Genomic DNA, 18,909 nt, shown 5'->3' on the forward strand with positions numbered 1-18,909 from the left:
CAGAGCCTAGGTGTGCAGTGGGCTGCGCCAGCTAGAGGTGTGGAAGTGTACCCTGGGCTGTCCCCATGACAAGACCGCCGACCTGTGCATTTCTCAGGACATTTCCTGTCATCAAGCAGCACACAACTGTACTGTGACAAAAGTATGAATGTAGTCTCGCTCTCAAATCTTATTGTACTGTATTCACCATTCTTCTTGTGGTGATGGGAGTGATACAGTGCCTACATGATGAGATAAAGCGAGGTACTCAGAACTTACAAATTATTTCTGGAGGTTTCCATTTAATACATTCAGACCGTGGTTGACTGTGGGTAACTGAAACTGCAGAAAGCAAAATGGTGGATGGGGGATGGGGTGGGGGGCACTGTAATAACCAAACCCACCTCAGGGGATTGCTCTGAGGATGATGAGCTCATGAAAACTGCCCAGCCTGGTGCATGTAGCACCGAGCAAGGGCTCACTATGGTTTTGAAGGTTTTTCTAATCAGGAGAGTTTTAGAAAGATCATCTCACTGGTGATCAATCTCTTTGACCAAAAGGATAAACAACCTCTCTCATCACAGAAGAAATGCAAATGCTTTTACAACGACTAGTCTTTCCCATATCCTCCCCAGATTAAGTGCTGATGGAGATAAGAGGAAACTGGAAGCTTCTAGCACTTGCTAGTGGATGTAGAGGTCAGCAGGCTGGCAGTACTGAAGAGGAACTGGCTAAGTACACGTGCGATGACCAGTGACCAGTGACCCCCTCGTGGATACACACCTGAGAGCTCACTGGGGGTCCCTGAGCAGCACTACAATACTGCTGGCAGTAACAACATCCTGGGGCTAGAACTGGGTTTGGCTCTAAGGGACAGAAATCCTCAATCAGCAGTGATTGAAACGCGACAGAAGTTTCCCTTTCCTGTGAAAGCCCAGAGGTCAGCGGCGCGGGGGCTCGTGAGGTCCTGCGTGGAGGTGAGACTCAGCCTCCTTCTCTCCATGTCCCCTGCGTGGCTTCCCTACCCAAGGTCACTTCCTGTCAGTAGTGTTGCTCCATTTCCAGTCAGCAGCAGGAAGAAAGGGAAGGGGGCACACATACCCTGGAAGCTGCACCCCTCTTCCCTGGACACCCCGTGAGCCCTTGGCCACAGCTAGCTACAACGGAGGCTGTAAAGTGTTGTCTTCATTCGGAAGTCTCTGTGCTTTGCTAAAAACCAGGGGTTTTGTTGCCCTGGAGGAAGGAAGAATGGATGTGAGGGGACAGCTAATGGTCTCAGTCATAGCAGCAGCTGTTGTGGGGGGTCCCCTGAGGGCCACAAAGACAGAAACCCTCAATACATGTATTCCCATTTATTCTACTGAGACCGAATATGTAATTTTAATGTGTTCAAATTTATTAAGACATAAAAGATCTGAAGAAAATGAGAGCTTTACCAAATCGTGGATTATTTAAATGTTATAAAGGTTCCTTTCGGTTTTCCCCACATCGTAACTTCAAAGGAATGCCACATTCCAACAAAAGACATCTTAAGAATGTGATACACTTTTTCCAAAATTATACCACATATAGTGGAAAATTAATGGCTTTATTAGTAGACAGCACTGAGAAAACTGGCTCATTATACGGTGAAAATAAAACTTGGATCTCATGTGAATTTCAAATAGTTTAAAAATGTTCAATATTTAGCAGCCAGTACAGCCTGGCATCAACCATGAGAACAAATGTGTGACCGTGCAGAGCAGACGCCAGTCACTGCAGATGCCAGCCTGTGCTAGCTGGACTCCAGCCCTACGGAGTGGCCTAAATGTGAAAGGAAAAGCAAGCAAGCCAACCGAAGAAAATGGAAAGCAGCTTAACTACTTTTACATAAGAAATCAAAATGCAACAAATGACATGACAAAATAGTTAATTCACCTACATTAAAAGTCAAAATTTCTGCTCAGTAAAGCACACCCCTACATATCCAAACCCAAGGGCCACTCTGAGAATTATTTGCAACTGCCCAGGAATATAGGGGCAACTCTTGAGAATGAAGAGACAGGAAGCCTGCATGAGAAAAAAATGAGTTCACAGAAAGGGAAATCAAAAAGCCCGAGTCTCCGGGTAGATGAAGAAATTCCAATTCCTGGTGATCAAATGAATGAATGGACCTTAAAACACAGCAGCCACTTGAAACCCAGCAGGCTGACAAAAATTAGAAAGTTGGGCAATAAAAACGCAGGGGAGATGAGGGGAAATGGGAAGCGTCCAGTGGGAGGGTCAGGGTCCATCTAAAGAAAAACGTGGTACCGCAGAGAAATTAGCCTGCGTGTCCCATGATCCCGTCCTGGGCAACTACGCCGGAGACCTTTGCACAAGCGTAGAAGGGGACACGTAACAGCATGTTCGCCGTGGCCTCGTCCACGTACTCAGGGGCTGAAGGCACCGAGAGGCCCACTGAGCGAGCACGATAAGTAACACGCGACTGACGCCCACCGCGGAATGCCACAGAGTCCAAAGCCACGAAGCAATACACGTGGGAGAAAAAAGCAGCGGCACAAGTGGACAGCACGAGAGCACAGACATACAGGAAATGCACACGTACAACGCTGCGTGTTACAAAGACGCAGCGTTACAAGGATGTGTTCACAGGCAAGGACAAGCCACCCACACCCGAGAATGGATGCTTATGGGAGAGGATGGCCTGAAGAAAGGGGGAAAACCGTTAAACCAGAGAAGCCTGGCACGGACTACAATCACATCCCCAAGAAAAAGGCTGTGTTCTCAGTAATGTGTTAAACAACGTGTGTGCTCCAGCAAGGGGTTCAGAAGGGTCCCGGGGTGAGTCAGACGCCCGAGGCCGAGAACCTGCTCTATCCTTAAAGAGGCGGCTCCACCGTCTGCCTCTGCTTAAGGTTATGCACATGTGAGCTTGGTCATTTATTTTCCTGCCAGCCAACGAACCACACCTGTGTGTGTGCCTTAGGCAAACTACAAATGCCACCGAAGCCACTACTGGTCCTAGATGTAGTGTACTCAACCCAAATTTATTTCAATACCCTCTTTAAATACGAGCAGTTTCATAACACAGACATTTTGGTGAAGGGTGATGGTGGACGTGACGGGGGGGGGGGGGGCGTGAAAACTCAGTCTGCCCAAGGCAGCAATGACGACCACACAACCAACCAGGTAACTAACAGCCTGAAACCAGGGTTAACAGGACAGGAGGTCAGTGTCATGCCTCAGTGTTGCTTCCGCTTAAGGTAAGTTCTGCCTCAGCCTCAGTGGGTCCTTATGGGGCCAAAAGGGGGCAGCCGTTCTTCCCAAGTCCAGGCTGGGCCCCAAACAGGGAGCCGGTTTTCAACCCCAGACCTCAATGAGGTCCCCAGATTCCAGGCCCAGGTCAGCAGGCAGCTCCTTGCCTGAAAGCTTTGTCCCATCAAAGAAGAAGGAGAGGTTGTGGCCCGAGAGTCCCATGGCCTCCTCGTAGCGGGACATGAGGGTCTTGAGAGGAGAATCCTGGAGAGATTGGAAAAAATGGACGTAAGAATTTGAAAAGAAGGGCTGGGGAGAACATGTAGGGACAGACAGAGGGACAGACAGGCAGGACAAGATGACAAGTAGTCAGCACCCATGGAGGGAAGGTGAGCGGACGAAGAAGCCGGCTCAGCTGGTCTCTCTCCTAGAACCAAGCCACAGAGCCCAAGGCTCAGGGTGGAGGCTCTGGGTCAGGCGGGTTCTCCAGGCCCCGTCTCCTCACCTACCAAGGAGGCCCTGACGAGGGGAAGCCAGCCTACGGTGAGAAAGATCTGAGCCGGACGCCAGGCTCTCCCACTTAGCTGGATGTATGACCATAGGCAAGTGTAACAGGTTGAGCTATGTGTGTCCCCCAAAAAGATACCTTGTGGTCCTAACCCCTGGTAAGTGTGAGCGTGCCCTCATTGGGAAATAAGGCCCCTGCCGATGTCATCAAGTTAAGACAAGGTCATACTGGATTACTGAGCACGAGGGTGTCCTTGTAAGAAGAGAACCGGGTGGCCGGATGGCTCAGTTGGTTAGCGCGTGTGCTCTTTAATAACAAGGTTGCCGGTTCGATTCCCGCATAGGATGGTGGGCTGCACCCCCTGCACCTAGACTGAAAACAGCAACTGGACTTGGAGCTGATGATGGGTCCTGGAAACACACTGTTCCCCAATATTCCCCCCCCCAAAAAAAATTTTTAAAAGAAGAGAAGACTTGCAGGGAGAAGTCCGCGTGACAAGAGGCTGAGACGCAGCTGCAAGCCAAGGGCCGGCAGCCACCACCCCCAGCAGCCAGGAGGAAGGAAGGATTCTGCCGGGGTGTCAGAGGGGGCACGACCCTGCTGCCGCCCTGACCTGACTTGTGGCCTCCAGAACTGAGAGAACACCTTTCTGCTGGCATAAGCCACCCAGTATATGGCGCTGTCACAGCAGCCCTAGGACCCCAAGACATCAAGTTGCCCCACCTCTTGAGACCTCGGTTTCCTCATTTAATGAGGGTAACAACAGTGCTTTCCCATGTAAGATTGTTGTGAAATTCAGTCATATCCTAAATGGGAACTAACTATCCTTAGAACAGGGACTGTCACTTACAGTGTGGCTTTGTTACTTTGCTGGGTTTTAGTGGTGACTATCCAGGGGTCCTTTCTGCTTTAACTGGAAGGAGTTAGGAAACTAGAGCCGAGGTTCCCCACAGAAGGGGAGAGGGAAGCTGACCCATGGGTTCCTCCCACTAAGACGAGCGGAAACTCCAGAGCAGCGAGGGCAGTGTCTCCAGAGAATCAGGACTATGAGGGCTCCAACCTCAGTCAAGTGACCAGAGACTGGCAGAGGGAAGGGTGGGGGCCTGGAGAGCCACGTCTCCCACTCACTGGAGACAGCGAGACTTCCAGCATCTGGTGCTTCTCCTTCCCCTGCACCCGGAGCTGGAGCAGCTCGGACGTGTCTGCGGCCTCTGGAGAACTTGCTAGCACCACACAGTCTGGAGGAGGCAGGATCGGGAAGCCAGGCCTAAGGAGGGGTTAACCGGGAGCCGGGCCCCACCAGCGCCTTTCCCCTTAGCCCCTCCCTGTGACAAAAGCCTCGAGGCTCCACCCCCTGCCTTCCTCTCACCAAGGATGTCAGCCACTCCCAGCTTGAGGGTCCTGGGGGTGGCGGTAGGGGACAGCTCTGTCTCCCCGAAGAGCAACAGGATCCTGCTTGGGGACACCCCGAGACGCGCAGCCATGTGGTCCACCACACTCTGCAGGGGCTCCGACTGGGGAGGGGGACAAGAAGCAAAGGAGGTCCCCGGCCCGGATGGACCCCACCCCACCCGAACCCCGCCCCACAAGCTTCCGGCCTTTGCTACTGGCAGAGCTCCTCAGCTCTGAGTTTCATCCTATTTACCTGGCAAAGCATAGAGTGAAATCACATCAATGAGGGATTCCTTCCAGCAAGTAACACAAAGAGATGAAGCAACGTGGGTTAGGAGCAGATAGGTGTGGTGGGGACGGCAGCGAGGGGAACTCACTGGCCCATCGGAACAGGCCGGCTGTTCCCAGCTCTGGTGCCAGGTGGGGAGTACGGCCCGGGTGGTCACATCTCCCTACTTAGGAGAAGCCAGAATCTGGGCCTTTGTATGAAACACCGATGCAAAGCAACTCACGGATTGTAAAGCATTTTAAGGCCAGGAAAGATGCCCTTTTGATAAGGCCATGGGCTGCCCAGGTGCAGCCTCTGGCTCAGCTGCTTGCCCAGTGCATGGTTCTGGCTCAACAGGGTCAATTCTGTCATCATTCTTGTTTTTGCACGGAATCATCCGGACAAAAACAGCAGTCTTCACCAGGAAGCTGAGGACTGCAGAATGACTGAGTGACAGCTGTGTGCCTAATGCCATAAGAGCATTAAGCACATTCAGAGCGTCGAAGGGAAGGAGAGAGGGAGGGGGACGCAGCCTGGGGAGGGGGCGACCAAGCCACATTTCTGAGGATGCTGACGTGGAGCCTGGAGGAACGGGCGGGAAACATGCCCGAGGGGAGCATGAGGGACACCCAACACAACAGTTACGTAGAGGCACAAGGCCGGAGCGAGTGGGGCGGGTCGAGGGCAGGATGGGCTCGGAGGACAGGGTCCCTCTGCCAGACGCCAGTCTCTCCACAGGCAGCTCCCGGGAGCCTCTGCCACAGGCACTTCAGGCACTTACCATCCTGATGGGCAATCGGACCAGGTCCGCACGGCACCGGATTTTGAGCGGGAAGAGCCGGGGGCTCTCGGGGAGCACGGGGCCCTCCACAAGGACCACCTCGTCATCTTGGCTCAGGGGGTCCTGGCCCTGGCGCTGCTTGGGACTCAGGCAGGAACGGAGATCCTGGAGGCGCTTGTTCACCTCCCTGGGGTGCAGAAAGGACGGCGCGTCAGCCAGGGGGGTGCGGGGGGGGTCACCAGCCTCCATATTGCCCCTCCACACCCCAGCCAGAGCCCCCTGCCCTTGGCACCTTAACTTCTGCAGCGCCCGAGTGTGCTTCCTGCTTTTGGTCCTTGGCAGAGGTGGGGGCAAAGGAGAGATGTCCTGAGCCCTGCAAAGAGAAGAGGAGCGAGATGGAAAATGAGGCGAGACCTCAGCCCCACACTGCTCCTCATGGGCTATGAATCCCTGGGAACGGGGGGTGGGGAGGAGTCAGGAGGGAACACCTTCTGGTAACATCTTACTGGAAGACAAAGAAAGGCAATGATGGAAAACCTGGGCACCATTTTTATATTTACATGACCTCATTTACATCAGGGAGGAAAATGCCTAACTTAAGATACATCACCTCCCAGGTGACTGTGTGCTAACATCTAACAGACACCGAGCACTTACTATATGCCAAGGGTTCACCCTTAATCTACTGAAAAATTCTGACATGGGTACCACTATCGTCCCATTTTACAGAAGAGGAAAGTGAGGCACAAAGAGGAGAGTCCTGAGGCATCTGGCCTGATCTGAACCACAGGGAGGTCCCGGGAGCCACACCCATCACCGCTGCATCGCTGCATCGCTACCGTTTCAGACACAAAGAAACACCCCACTCCCGTGGGCGGTCCTGACGGGCCCACTGTCATTCTCTCATGAGGGCGGCTCTGCTCCCTGGAGCTTTTGCTCACCGAAGCCTCAAGAGTCCTTCCATCTCGTCTCCTTACGCTTTCAGGAGCCACTGAGGAATCCTGCCTACCTCAGACTACCCCTCCCCTTCCGCTCCACCCCGAGGGCCTCCGTGCTCTGGCCTCACTCACAAAAACTCCTCCTTTTTTTCTTCTTCTTCATCCTTACTCCGCAGCTTCTTCTTCCAGGGAGAATCTGGAAATGGGGGGTCCTCGGCATGGGAACTGCTAGAATCTGCCATGTCCCCTTCTGGGAACAGAGGAGGAGAAAGTGGAAAGGGTTAGCCAAGAGAGGGCAGCGGGGGGCTGAGGAGACGTGACAGGCGGGCTTCGGCCTCAGAGAGGAGACACAGGACCACATGACAACATGGGGAAGTGCTCCAGGGGCACGAGTCAAAAAGGAAATGCCTAACGCAGACGGAGCTGGAGTCTGAAAGAGGAGAGCGGGATAGTATCCCAGCCTCGTGCTAAGGCATGAGACAGTGTGGCAAGTCGGGAAGTGGCCAGCTCCAAAGAAAGCAGTGTTCTCACTTTTTTGATGACATGCACCCCACAAATACCAGGCACACAACCCAGAAAATACTTATTTACTTAACACTAGCATACAACGATTCTAATACTATCAGTATTATGCATTACTATACATGTACATACTGTTATGCCTATTATGAAACATACATTAAATGCCATATTTTCTTCCTGTACTCAGTTTCGTGGGCACAAAGAGACTACGTGGGCGGGGAGGGAATGAGGTATACAGATTAGTACAGACCCTCTAAGCCCATGTCTCTCAAATTCCACCCATGTGAGTGCCACTATCACAGTTTGCTGTTATCTCTGCATTATTTATTTAGTACCTTTCTTGAAATCACTTCTTTTAACTTAAATTCCTGATAAAAGGAAACTAGGTATTTTCTTCCTCTTTTATTGAGGGATAACTGACATATAACATTACATTAGCGTCGGGTGTACAACATAAATGGTTTGTTACTTGTAGGCATCGTGAAATGATCAGAAACCAGGCATTATTCTAGAATAGAGAAGCTCTTTTCTACTGCTTGCCACCAGAGATCATCATTCAGCATAAAAATAAATACTGTGAAAACAAAACAAGGATAATAAATCCTAGCTCAGTGGTTCTGAATCGGAGGCAATTCTGCCTCCCAGGAGACATGTGGCAATACCTGGAGAATCTTTTGGTTGTCAGCATGCAGGGACTACTGGCATCTCGCGCGTCGAGGTCAAGATGCTGCTACACCTCCTACAGTGCAGACAACACACTTGTCCAGTCCAATACCAGCGGTGCTGTGGCTGAGAAACCTGGTCCTGCCTAGATAGGGCAGCTGCTGGACAGTGTGCGTTTCTGACAAGTTTCCAGGGGATGCCCAGTACTGCTGGGCCCACAGTTTGAGTGGCGAGGACAGGGGTCCACTTTATATAGCATTTCTACATGCCAGGTACTATCCTAGACAACACATATAGCCCAAGAAAGGGCTCTCCATATATTCTCTTTCAATCATTCTCACTAAAATCCTTTGACATAGGTCCACTGTGATCCCTGTTTTTCTGATAAGGAAACTGAAGCATTGAGATTAACTTGTCCAAGATCACACAGCTACTACAGGGCAGAGCTGGGATTCGAATCCAGGCAGCTGATTCTCACCCTGTCAGACTCCCTCAAGGTACAGAAGTCTTGGTCCAAGGTCTGCATCTGCCCACTGGATCACTTCCTTATTAGACTTCACTCTTAGTCACTGCCCTGAGATGGGTTACAAAAATCACATCACTGGGGGAGGACAAAGGCTGGGCAGTCCTAATAAGACTCAAAGAACACAGTGCTGGCTCCAGAGTGTTCCCAAGGAACTTGTCCCAGATGTAACAAGATATTACAGATTCTCAACACGTCTTCCTCCCCCGTCCCAATGACGGAATCAGCATCTCAAGGGAGGGGGCCTGGAAACCTGTAACATTAGCCCACTCCTAGAACTGGGAGTCGGGGGAGGGTAGTTTGACAGCACTTCCCGAGCCTCCTGATTAACAACCCAGCTCCTAGTGGTCCTAGAAGGTGGAGGAGGTAAACGCTGTGCTCACCTCCTCTCACAATCACATCAACATTACAACTAAACTACAGAACAACCATCACTGAGAATCGCCTAAAGTCTGGCTGAACAGAAGTCATATAACTAAGGACATACAGAAGAAGCCACGTGGAGACTGGTAGGAGGGGCGGAGACACGGAACAGACTGGTCCCCATACCCACAAGTGGCTGTTAAAAAAAAACCGGGAGGTCTCAGCTGCAGAGGCCCCCTGAGAAGCGAGGGGTCCCAGCCCCACACCAGGCTCCCCAGCCCAGGTTCCAGTGCCAGGAAGAGAAGTCCTCATAACTTCTGGATGTGAAATCCAGTGGAGATTGTGGCTCAGTGAGATGAGGGCAGCTACACAGTCCAATGCTCCCCTTAGAGGGACTGTGCACGGACTTACTCGCTGACGGACTCGCTCGCTCTGAGCTCCAGCGCTGGGGCTGCAGCTTGAAAGGCACCAGGGACACACAGGGAGAAACTGAAGTGCCTGGCTTCAGAGCGAGGGCTGGAGGTGTAGCTTTCCCCCAGACAGAAGTGCTGGCAGAGTCCATTACTGCTTTGTTGAACCCTCCCTCCTCCCAGCGTGCAAACGTAGGCAGATGCCATATGTGATCTCCATCAACCTGGTTAACACCATTCGCCCTGCTGTGATTCCTTGAGACTCTGCCCCTCCCAATTTATGGACCCACCCAAGCTGCTTCCAGTGGCTTTTCCATACAAACAGCCTGTCTTGGCTCATGCTGCGGACTTTCCTAAAATCTCTCAAAGGTTCACAAAACCCACACAAGCAGCATCTGGCCTTGGCGTGACCTGTACCTCATGCTAAGCAGCCCCAAGCCCAGTATAAGCAGCAACCGGTTTCAGTTCACAGCTTAGCTTCTCCTAGGCACCTCCAAGCCCAGCAAAGGTGGAAGACATCTGCAAATCAATTTGTGGCTCATGCCAGGTGGTCATGGGCAGGACACAGGCTGTGGCTGAACTTGGCTTACAGTGGGGCCCCTCCCAGGAGGCCCGGGGCTGGCACTGTACCAGTGCACACCTAGTCACCTCCACAAATGACACACACAAAGGGCAGACTGGGCAGGCACCAGAGCCCTGCTAAAGTGAATCCTGCTCTGTTTGTTTCTATGTATTAGGGAGGGCTGCCATGTTTCCCAGTCTTAGTAGAGTGGCCTCAGTAGAGTAAGGTCAGCCCCTGCACTACAGCTTCTCCACGGTAGTCACAGCCAATTCTCACAACCAATCAACCTGAAGGTCAATCCCTCCCACTGATGTGCAAACAGCAACCAAGGCTCAACTATAGCAGGAGGGCACACACAATCCACACAAGGGACACACCTGGAGCACCCAGCTCAGGTGACCAGGAAGACCGTACCACTGACTCCCAGAGCACACCTACTACAGAAGGCCATTCTACTAAGACCGGGAAACATAGCAGCCCTACCTAATACATAGAAACAAACACAGGGAGGCAGCCAAAGTGGGGAGACAAAGACACATGTCCCAAATGAGAGAACAAAACAAAGCTCCAGAAAAAGAACTAAAGAAAACGGAGACAAGCAATCTACCAGATGCAGAGTTCAAAACACTGGTTATAAGGATGCTCAATGATCTCAGTCAGAATGTCAATGGAGTGATAGGAAACATACACATAGAGATAAAAATCATAAAAAAGAACTAGTCAGAAATGAAGAATACAGTAACTAAAATAAAGAAAACATTAGAGAGTATCAACAGTAGATTAGATGAAGCAGAGGTTCGAATCAGAGATTTGGAAGATAAGGTAGCAGAAAATACCCAATCAGAATAGAAAAAAAAAAAAAAGAATCCAAAAATATGAGGACAGTTTACGGGGCCTCTGGGACAATATCAAGTATACCAGCATTTGCATCATAGGGGTACCAAGAAGAAAAAAAGAGAGCAAGGAATTGAAAATCTATTTGAAGAAATAATGATGGAAAATTTCCCTAACCCGGCAAAGGAAATAAACACTGTGTTTCCCCAAAAATAAGACCTAACCGGAAAATAAGCCCTAGCATTTTTCAAGATTACATCTCCTGAACATTAGCCCTAATGCGTCTTTTGGAGCAAAAATTAATATAAGACATGGTTTTATTTCCGGGGAAACAAGGTATAGAAGCCCAGGAAGCACAGAGTCCCAAACAAGATGAACACAAACAGGCCCACATCAAGACACATCATAATTAAAATGCCAAAAGTTAAAGACAAAGAATCTTAAAAGCAGCAAGAGAAAGTCAGTTAGTTCCTATAAGGGAGCTCCTATAAGACTGCCAGCGGATTTCGCAATGGAAACTTTGCAAACCAGAGGGATTGGCAGGAAATATTCAAAGTGATAAAAAGCAAGGACCTACAACCAAGATTACTCTACCCAGCAAAGCTATCACTTAAAATTGAAAGAGAGATAAAGAGCTTCCCACCCAAGAAAAAGCTAAAGGAGTCCATAACCAGCAAACCAGTATTCCAAGAAATGTTATAGGGGCTTCTTTAAGAAGAAGAAAAAATATCAAAAATCTGATAACAAAATGGCAATAATTAGATATTTATATCATCAATTACTTCAAATGTAAATGAATTAAATGCTACAATCAAGACATAGGCTGGGGGCTGGCCCGGTGGCGCAGGCGGTTAGAGCTCCATGCTCCTAACTCCGAAGGCTGCCGGTTCGATTCCCACATGGGCAAGTGGGCTCTCAACCACAAGGTTGCCAGTTCGATTCCTCGAGTCCTGCCAGGGATGGTGGGCTCCGTCCCCTGCAACTAAGATTGAACACAGCACCTTGAGCTGAACTGCTGAGCTCCCGGATGGCTCAGTTGGTTGGAGCGCATCCTCTCAACCACAAGCTTGCCGGTTCGACTCCCGCAAGGGATGGTGGGCTGCGCCCCCTGCAACTAGCAACAGCAACTGGACCTGGAGCTGAGCTGCGCCCTCCACAACTAAGATTGAAAGGACAACAACTTGAAGCTGAACGGCACCCTCCACAACTAAGATTGAAAGGACAACAACTTGACTTGGAAAAAAAGTCCTGGAAGTACATACTGTCCCCCAGTAAAGTCCTGTTCCCCTTCCCCAATAAAATCTTTAAAAAAAAAAAAAAGACATAGGCTGAATGGATAAGAAAACAAAATCCTTAAATAAGCTGCATACAAGAGACTCACTTCAGATCAAAAAACACACAGACTGAAAGTAAAGGGATGGAAAAAGATATTTCATGAAGGGAAAAAAAAGAAATCTGGGGTAGCAATACTTATACCAGACAAAATAGACTTTAAAACAAAGGCTAGGGGTGGCCAGTTAGCTCAGCTAGTTAGAGCGAGGTGCTAATAACACCAAGGTTGCAGGTTCAATCCCTGCATGGGCCACTGTGAGCTGTGCCCGCCTTAAAAGAAAATAAAAAAAGGCTATAACTATGGAAAACAGTATGAAAGTTCCTCAAAATATTAAAAATAAAACTACCTTATGACCTATTAATAGCAATTCCACTCCTGGGTATTTAGCCAAAGAAATCCAAAACACTAATGTGAAAAGATATATGTACCCCTATGTTTACTGCAGCGCTATTGACAATAGCCACGATTCGGAAACAACCGAAATGTCCTTCAATAGACAACTGGATAAAGAAATTGTGGCACATACTCGCATGTACAAGGAGTATTATTCTTCCATAAAAAAGAATGAAATCTTACCATTTGCAATAATATGGATGGACCTAGAAGATATTATGCTAAGTGAAATAAGTCAGACTGACAATACTATATGATCTCACTTATATGTGGAATCTAAAGAACAGAATAAACGAACAAACAAAACAGAAGTAGACTCATGGAGAAAGAGAACAAACTGATAACTGCTAGACGGATGAGGGTTGGGGGATAGTAAGAAAGGTGAAGGGATTAGGAAGTATAAATTGGTAGTTACAAAATTGTCATGGGGATGTGAAATATAGTAAGAGAAATACAGTCAATAACATTGTAAAAACTATGTATAGTGTCAGATGGGTACTAGACTTATCGGGGGGGGGATCACTTCATAAATTGTATATATTTCTAACCACTAGGCTATGCACCTGAAACTAACACAAAATGATATCGAATGTCAACTATAATTAAACACAAGACTATACGGTCATGGGATGTAAAGCACAGCATAAGGAATATAGTCAACGCTACTGTAATAGCTATGTAAGGTATCAGATGGGTAGTAGACTTGCTGGGGTTATCATTTTGTTAGGTACATAAATGTCTAATTGCTATATTATTTTTGTACACCTGAAACTAATAAAAAAAGGGGGGAGGGGCTACAACAAAAGACAAAAAAGGACCCAGTAATCCCATTTCTGGGTATTTATCTGAAGAAACCCAAAATACTAATTCAAAGAGACATGTGTATCCACATATTCATTACAGCATTATTCATAATGGCCAAGACATGGAGGCAGCCTGGGTGTCCATTAAAGAAGGAATGGATAAAGAGGCGGCGGTACGTACATACATACATACAATGGAATATTACTCAGCCATAAAATAGAATGAAATCTTGCCATTTGCAACAACCTGGATGGACCTAGAGGGTATTGTGCTGAGTGGAGTAAGTCAGACAAAGAAAGACAAATGCCACATGATTTCATTTATATGTGGAATCTCAAGAACAAAATAAATGAACAAACAACATTTTGAGGGCCAGCCCGGTGGCTCAGGTGGTTGGAGCGCTGTGCTCTTAACGCTGAGGTCACCGGTTTGATTCCCACATGGGCCAGTGAGCTGTACCTTCTACAGCTAAGATTGTGAACAACAGCTCTCCCTAGAGCTGGGCTGTGTGAGCTGCCGCAGGCTGCTGAGTGCTGCCATGGGCTGCTGTGTACTGCCATGCGCGGCCGGCAGCCAGCATGAGTGGCCGGCAGCCGGCGTGAGCTGCTGTGGACAGCCAACTGAAGACTGGCTACCGAATGCCTCAACTGGGGGGGAGCGCAAGGCTCATACTACCAGGATGAGCCAGGGAGCTGTGTCCTACACAACTAGACTGAGAAACAACGGCTCGAACCAGCAGGTAGTGGGGGAGACGGAAAAAAGGGGGGGAAAGATTGTGATGGTTGCCAGATGGGAGGGGGGTTGTAGGGATGGGTGAAAAAGGGGATGGGATTAAGAAGTACAAATTGGTAGTTACAAGACAGTCACGGGGGGTGTAAAGTAAAGCATAGGGAATATAGTCAATAATATGGTAATAACTATGTATGGTGTCAGATGGGTACTAGATGGATCGGGGTGATCACTTCGTAAGGTATATAAATGTCTAGTCACTATATTGTACATCTGAAACTAATATAATATATGTCAACTGTAATTGAGAAATAAAATTTAAAAAATCCTGCTCATTTCAGGACTGGAGAGTTTTTTGGTTGGGATGCAGGAGTCAGCACTCAGGCCTTTCCCTGAGCCTCAGGCAACTATGAGCTACAGGGATGTAAACGCCCGCAGCTAAGCACCTCTCCCGACGCCCTCCTTTACCTTCCTCAGCCCCTAGGGCACAGAGTTTCAGGAGGGGCAGGTGATCTGGGATGAGGTGGAGGCTGCTTTTCACCTGCAAAGACAAAAGCGGATCAGCCCAAGTCCTCCCTTCCTGAAAGGTAAACCAGGATGGCTCTTCCCTCAGCCCCAGGCCTCCTCCAGGCCCCAAGTTCTCCCCACGGATGTAGACCCCACAGCCTTCTCCCGGGACTCAGCAGCCCAACTCCCTCAGGATCCAAAATCAAAGTGCCCTTCCTCTTACACCCCTTTTCCCTAAGACACTCTGAGGATCCAGGCTTAGGTCTCCTTTTTTAACTAGGTTTCTAACCAACCCGCTCTTAGAATCCTAGGGAATCCCAGGCCCCTAGCGTCACCCAACCGCCTGGGGACCCCAGTCCTCTCTGAACTTCCATGAACCCCAGCCCCCAATATCCCAGCTTCCTGGATCCTTAGCAATGGGTCCCCACCTCAAAACCCAATATGACCCAAATCCCAGTCCCAGGGCCTCCTCCCAGCGCCACTCTGAACTCCCAGGGATGCCCGCCCCATTGCCTCTCTATGCTCCCGACGGGAATCCCAAACTCCCAACACACTTCAAAGCCCCGCATCTTCCCAGTCCGCAGAAACCCCAGGAACCCGGCATCTCTCTGCCTCCAAGGCCCCGGTCCCCGCTACCGTTTAGTCACCCGAGGCCAACCCCGGCACCCTACCCTCGGCACGCCCCACACCCAGGCTTTCCGCGCTAGCCCTCCCGGGAACCCGGCTACACCTTCCCGGAGTACACCGGAACCACAGGTGCCTCTCCCGGATCCAGCCGCAGCCGCCGTCGCCGCGGCCTGACGAGGGTCGGAGGGGCTCCAGCCGGCCGTGCATCTTCCCCTTCGCTGTTACTGTCGCTGTCGTCCCGGGGCGCGGCCGGCACGGCGGGCTCCGGAAGCGGGACCTGCTCCGGGAGCCCGACCTCCACAGGGAGCGGGACGTCCACCGGGTCCCCAGCGCCGAGCGCCGCTGGGACCTCCAAAACATCCTCATCACTCTCGCTGACCAAGTCCACAAGTACTGAATCCAGGGAGCGCCGGGCTGGAGACCGCTGGGCGCGAGGACGCCGGCCCCGGCCGCCTCGGGCCCCCCGAGCCCCTCGACCGACACCGCCGCCTCGGGCCCTCCGGCCCCGTTTCCTCACCGGCTCCTCCATGACACACATCCGGCCGCCAAAGTCGCCCGCCCCTAGTCGACTCGCCCGGCCCCCTTCCGCCGACTTCTGCCTTTCATTGGGTAAATTGCCTGCTAGTCAGCTTTTCTCCCCGCCCAGCTTCTCTGGCTCCGCCTTTCCACCTTTTCACTGGTCGTTTCACCCGCCCATCACAAATCCACCACTGAAACCTAGGCGCCAAAGATTCCAATGAGCCTCCGCGCAATCAGCGTGTTTTAATTCGGCCGGGCTCCCCCATTGGCCGGGCTGCCTCTCTTCCAGCCCCGCCCATTTAAGAGTCCGTTTTCCTGGTTAGTGGAGGAGCGGGGCGTCCTGGGAATTGTAGTCCTCAGGCCCTCAGGGTGGAGGAAGGCGAGCTGGAAATTGCTTTTAGAAATCTCAGAATTGGGCCTCAGACATAATGGCTACCCCCATTATTTCCCCCAACCGCGTTCTGAACGAATTCTACGCAATGCCAACCACTCTCGCACACGCCCCTCCTCACGTGCAGAATACACACAGTACATACCCCGGACCAACACTTTATAACACCATTCAACTCTCTGAACAGCATACAAAGCCTCTCTCTCACACCAGACGTCCCAACAGGCACATTTCACGCACAATGTCACCACAGCATACACCCACGCAACACCCTCCCACAACATACAACTGGAAGGGCAAACACAAATGAAAAATAAGAGGCTTATTTCTCCCTGTTGAAAATAAGGGACGTGACTTTCCCCCACTCTCTCCTTTCTTTCAGAATTTCTTTCTCGGTCCTTTTCAATTGTATGTAAATCCTTATAATGGCTAAGTGAGCCTCTTGCCAGTCTCAGACCTCTGAAATTGCAGAGGAAGCCATCTTTTTGAAATGCAAACATCAAGGGAGACAGCTCCTGGAGGAGAATAACTGCCTATCTTGGGAGAGGTCCTTCATGCAATATACAAAGTACCTCTCCACTGAGAAGTTTGTTTCTCCCCTAACCCGCCAAAAAGCCTATAACTATTATAGAGTTAGAATGAACTATGTGTGACTAAAGGTGTTTCCAAGTCCTCTTACTTGAGGCGTTGTCATTGTTTACCTTGAAAACAAGATGAGGGTTTTGAAAATCTATCTTCAAAACAGGATAATGGGTTGTACCTGCCTGGCTACGTCAAAGGGAGAGAGTTCTTTCCGCCTTTGCGATCTTATCGGATGGCCTGTGATATGCATCACATTCTGATTAAAATGCTTATTTAATAAAAAAGAAAAAAAATGTTTTCTGTCTCTACTACCTCTGTGGGTTGGGAGAGCATTTTTTCTCATTATATTTCCCCAACACCCACCAACATCGCTCACCTTAGAGGCTACATATCCTCCACACACCTTAGTCACAACTCCTGCACAAGCACACACACAGCACACACACCCCTTCAACACTCACATCTCCCATATCACCTCCAACTGCATGACCCTGACACCTCACACCATACATCCCACACCACAGTTCACCAACACCCACAAACATACATTCCATACCACCTGCCTCGCACACACAGAATGTTCACATAACTTGTACTTCACACATCCATCCATTTGGTATAGCGTCTAGACCACCACCCACATCCCATCTCATCCCCCTTCTCTGCCACACTGATATCTCTGACACATGTACCCGAACTCTGTCCTCCAGGTAGACTTGCCTAGGCGAAGAGTGAAGGCACACAGACACACACACACAGACACACACACACAGACACACACACACACACACACACACACACACACACCCGCAGAGGGTGGGGCTGTTTCCCAGGGAACAAAGGCTCTTAGGCTCTGGCAGAGGGAGCACTAAGGGGTGCCCAGCCCCAGGAAGCCTTCAGCCATTCTTGGTAGCCAGGCTAGATGCATAGAGACTGCACCAAAAGCCCTTGTCAGTCTTGAGCCCCACCTGGGAGGCCAGGGCAAACTAGGGAAGCAGGGCGTGGACTGAAACACCCCCCAAGTCTCCTTCTTCCTACAGCGTATTCAAGAGCTGCAAGTGGTCCAGCCCCTGTCAAAATCCAGCTCAGTGTGGGAAGTTGAGAAGCTCCACATGGTCTCAGTGTCCTCTGGCTCCTGGCACACAGTAGGCCTTTAATAAATGCCAAATAATAATGGGTAATCCTTGAGGGCTTACTAGGCCAACTGTCATGTGCTTTCTATCTCACTGAAGACTCCCTATTTTACAGACCAGGAAACTACAGCACAGACAGCTTGAATCACTCAACTGGAATGGGGATTCAAACCTAGCTAATATGATTCCAGAACGCTGGGCTGGGGTGGGCACACCTCTGTTCCTCAATTTCTCCCAAGACTTCCCGGGGTGGCAGGGCCCTCAGGAGTTTCTCCCTCCTCTGCACCCTGATGTCATGACTTTCCATACACCTTCATTCACTCCTCCTTCCCCACTCATTTTCTGAGCTCCTGATATTTGCATCCCCTGTCTGGGTACCAGGGGCACCAAGAAGACCCAGGCATCGATTCACCCTCTAGAAGGCAGGATATTTTCACCAGGAGTCATACTCAAATGCATCAGGCACAGGCAGGAAACCTACACGAACGCAGCTGGATGAAAGGTAATAGGGAAGGGTGGGGATTATGGCAAAATGGAGAGCTTATTTTAGCTGCAGGGTAAGAATGCTAAGCTAGACCTGGGATTTTGATTGTTTTATTTTAGTTTTATTTTTGCCATGGAGACTGTGTTCAAGGTGGAAGCCCAAGGAAATGCTGGAGATTACACATAACTCCTTACATTACAAAAACTCCTTGGTATACAACTACTGCTTTCTTTCTTTTAAAGATAGTCCAGTTCAAAAGCAAGACACAATCTTCCTGATGCCAAAAATAACAAAGGAAATCAAAGCCACCACAGTGAGAGAGGGCCAAAATCAAGCAGCCCATGGGGATGCTGGGATCCCTAGGGCTGGAGTTTTAACATCCATCTGGGGACAGAGGTCGAGGTGAAAGCCCTGGGAACAGCAGAGA

General features: G+C 50.0%; 1 protein-coding gene across 3 annotated transcripts; it reads right to left on the bottom strand.

Annotated features, from left to right (window-relative positions):
• Window positions 1–1,352: 1,352 nt before the first annotated feature.
• On the bottom strand, window positions 1,353–15,932 carry NFATC2IP (nuclear factor of activated T cells 2 interacting protein). 3 transcript variants are annotated; one of them, XM_074322582.1, is made up of 8 exons: window positions 15,477–15,930; window positions 14,708–14,780; window positions 7,236–7,353; window positions 6,458–6,538; window positions 6,166–6,352; window positions 5,094–5,238; window positions 4,853–4,962; window positions 1,353–3,480 (listed from the first exon to the last, which is right to left on the bottom strand). In XM_074322582.1, exons 1-8 carry the CDS (start codon window positions 15,909–15,911, stop codon window positions 3,322–3,324), a joined length of 1,308 nt encoding a protein of 435 aa, XP_074178683.1. In that variant the 5' UTR covers window positions 15,912–15,930; the 3' UTR covers window positions 1,353–3,321. The 3 variants fall into 3 exon arrangements, with proteins under 3 accessions (XP_074178683.1, XP_074178684.1, XP_074178685.1); XM_074322583.1 differs by lacking the exon at window positions 4,853–4,962 and having other exon boundaries at window positions 2,990–3,480; window positions 15,477–15,931; XM_074322584.1 differs by lacking the exons at window positions 4,853–4,962; window positions 5,094–5,238 and having other exon boundaries at window positions 3,184–3,480; window positions 15,477–15,932.
• Between the last annotated feature and the right edge of the window lie 2,977 nt (window positions 15,933–18,909).

This window comes from Rhinolophus sinicus, linkage group LG18, assembly GCF_036562045.2.
Source record: "Rhinolophus sinicus isolate RSC01 linkage group LG18, ASM3656204v1, whole genome shotgun sequence".
NCBI classification, from domain to species: domain Eukaryota; kingdom Metazoa; phylum Chordata; class Mammalia; order Chiroptera; family Rhinolophidae; genus Rhinolophus; species Rhinolophus sinicus.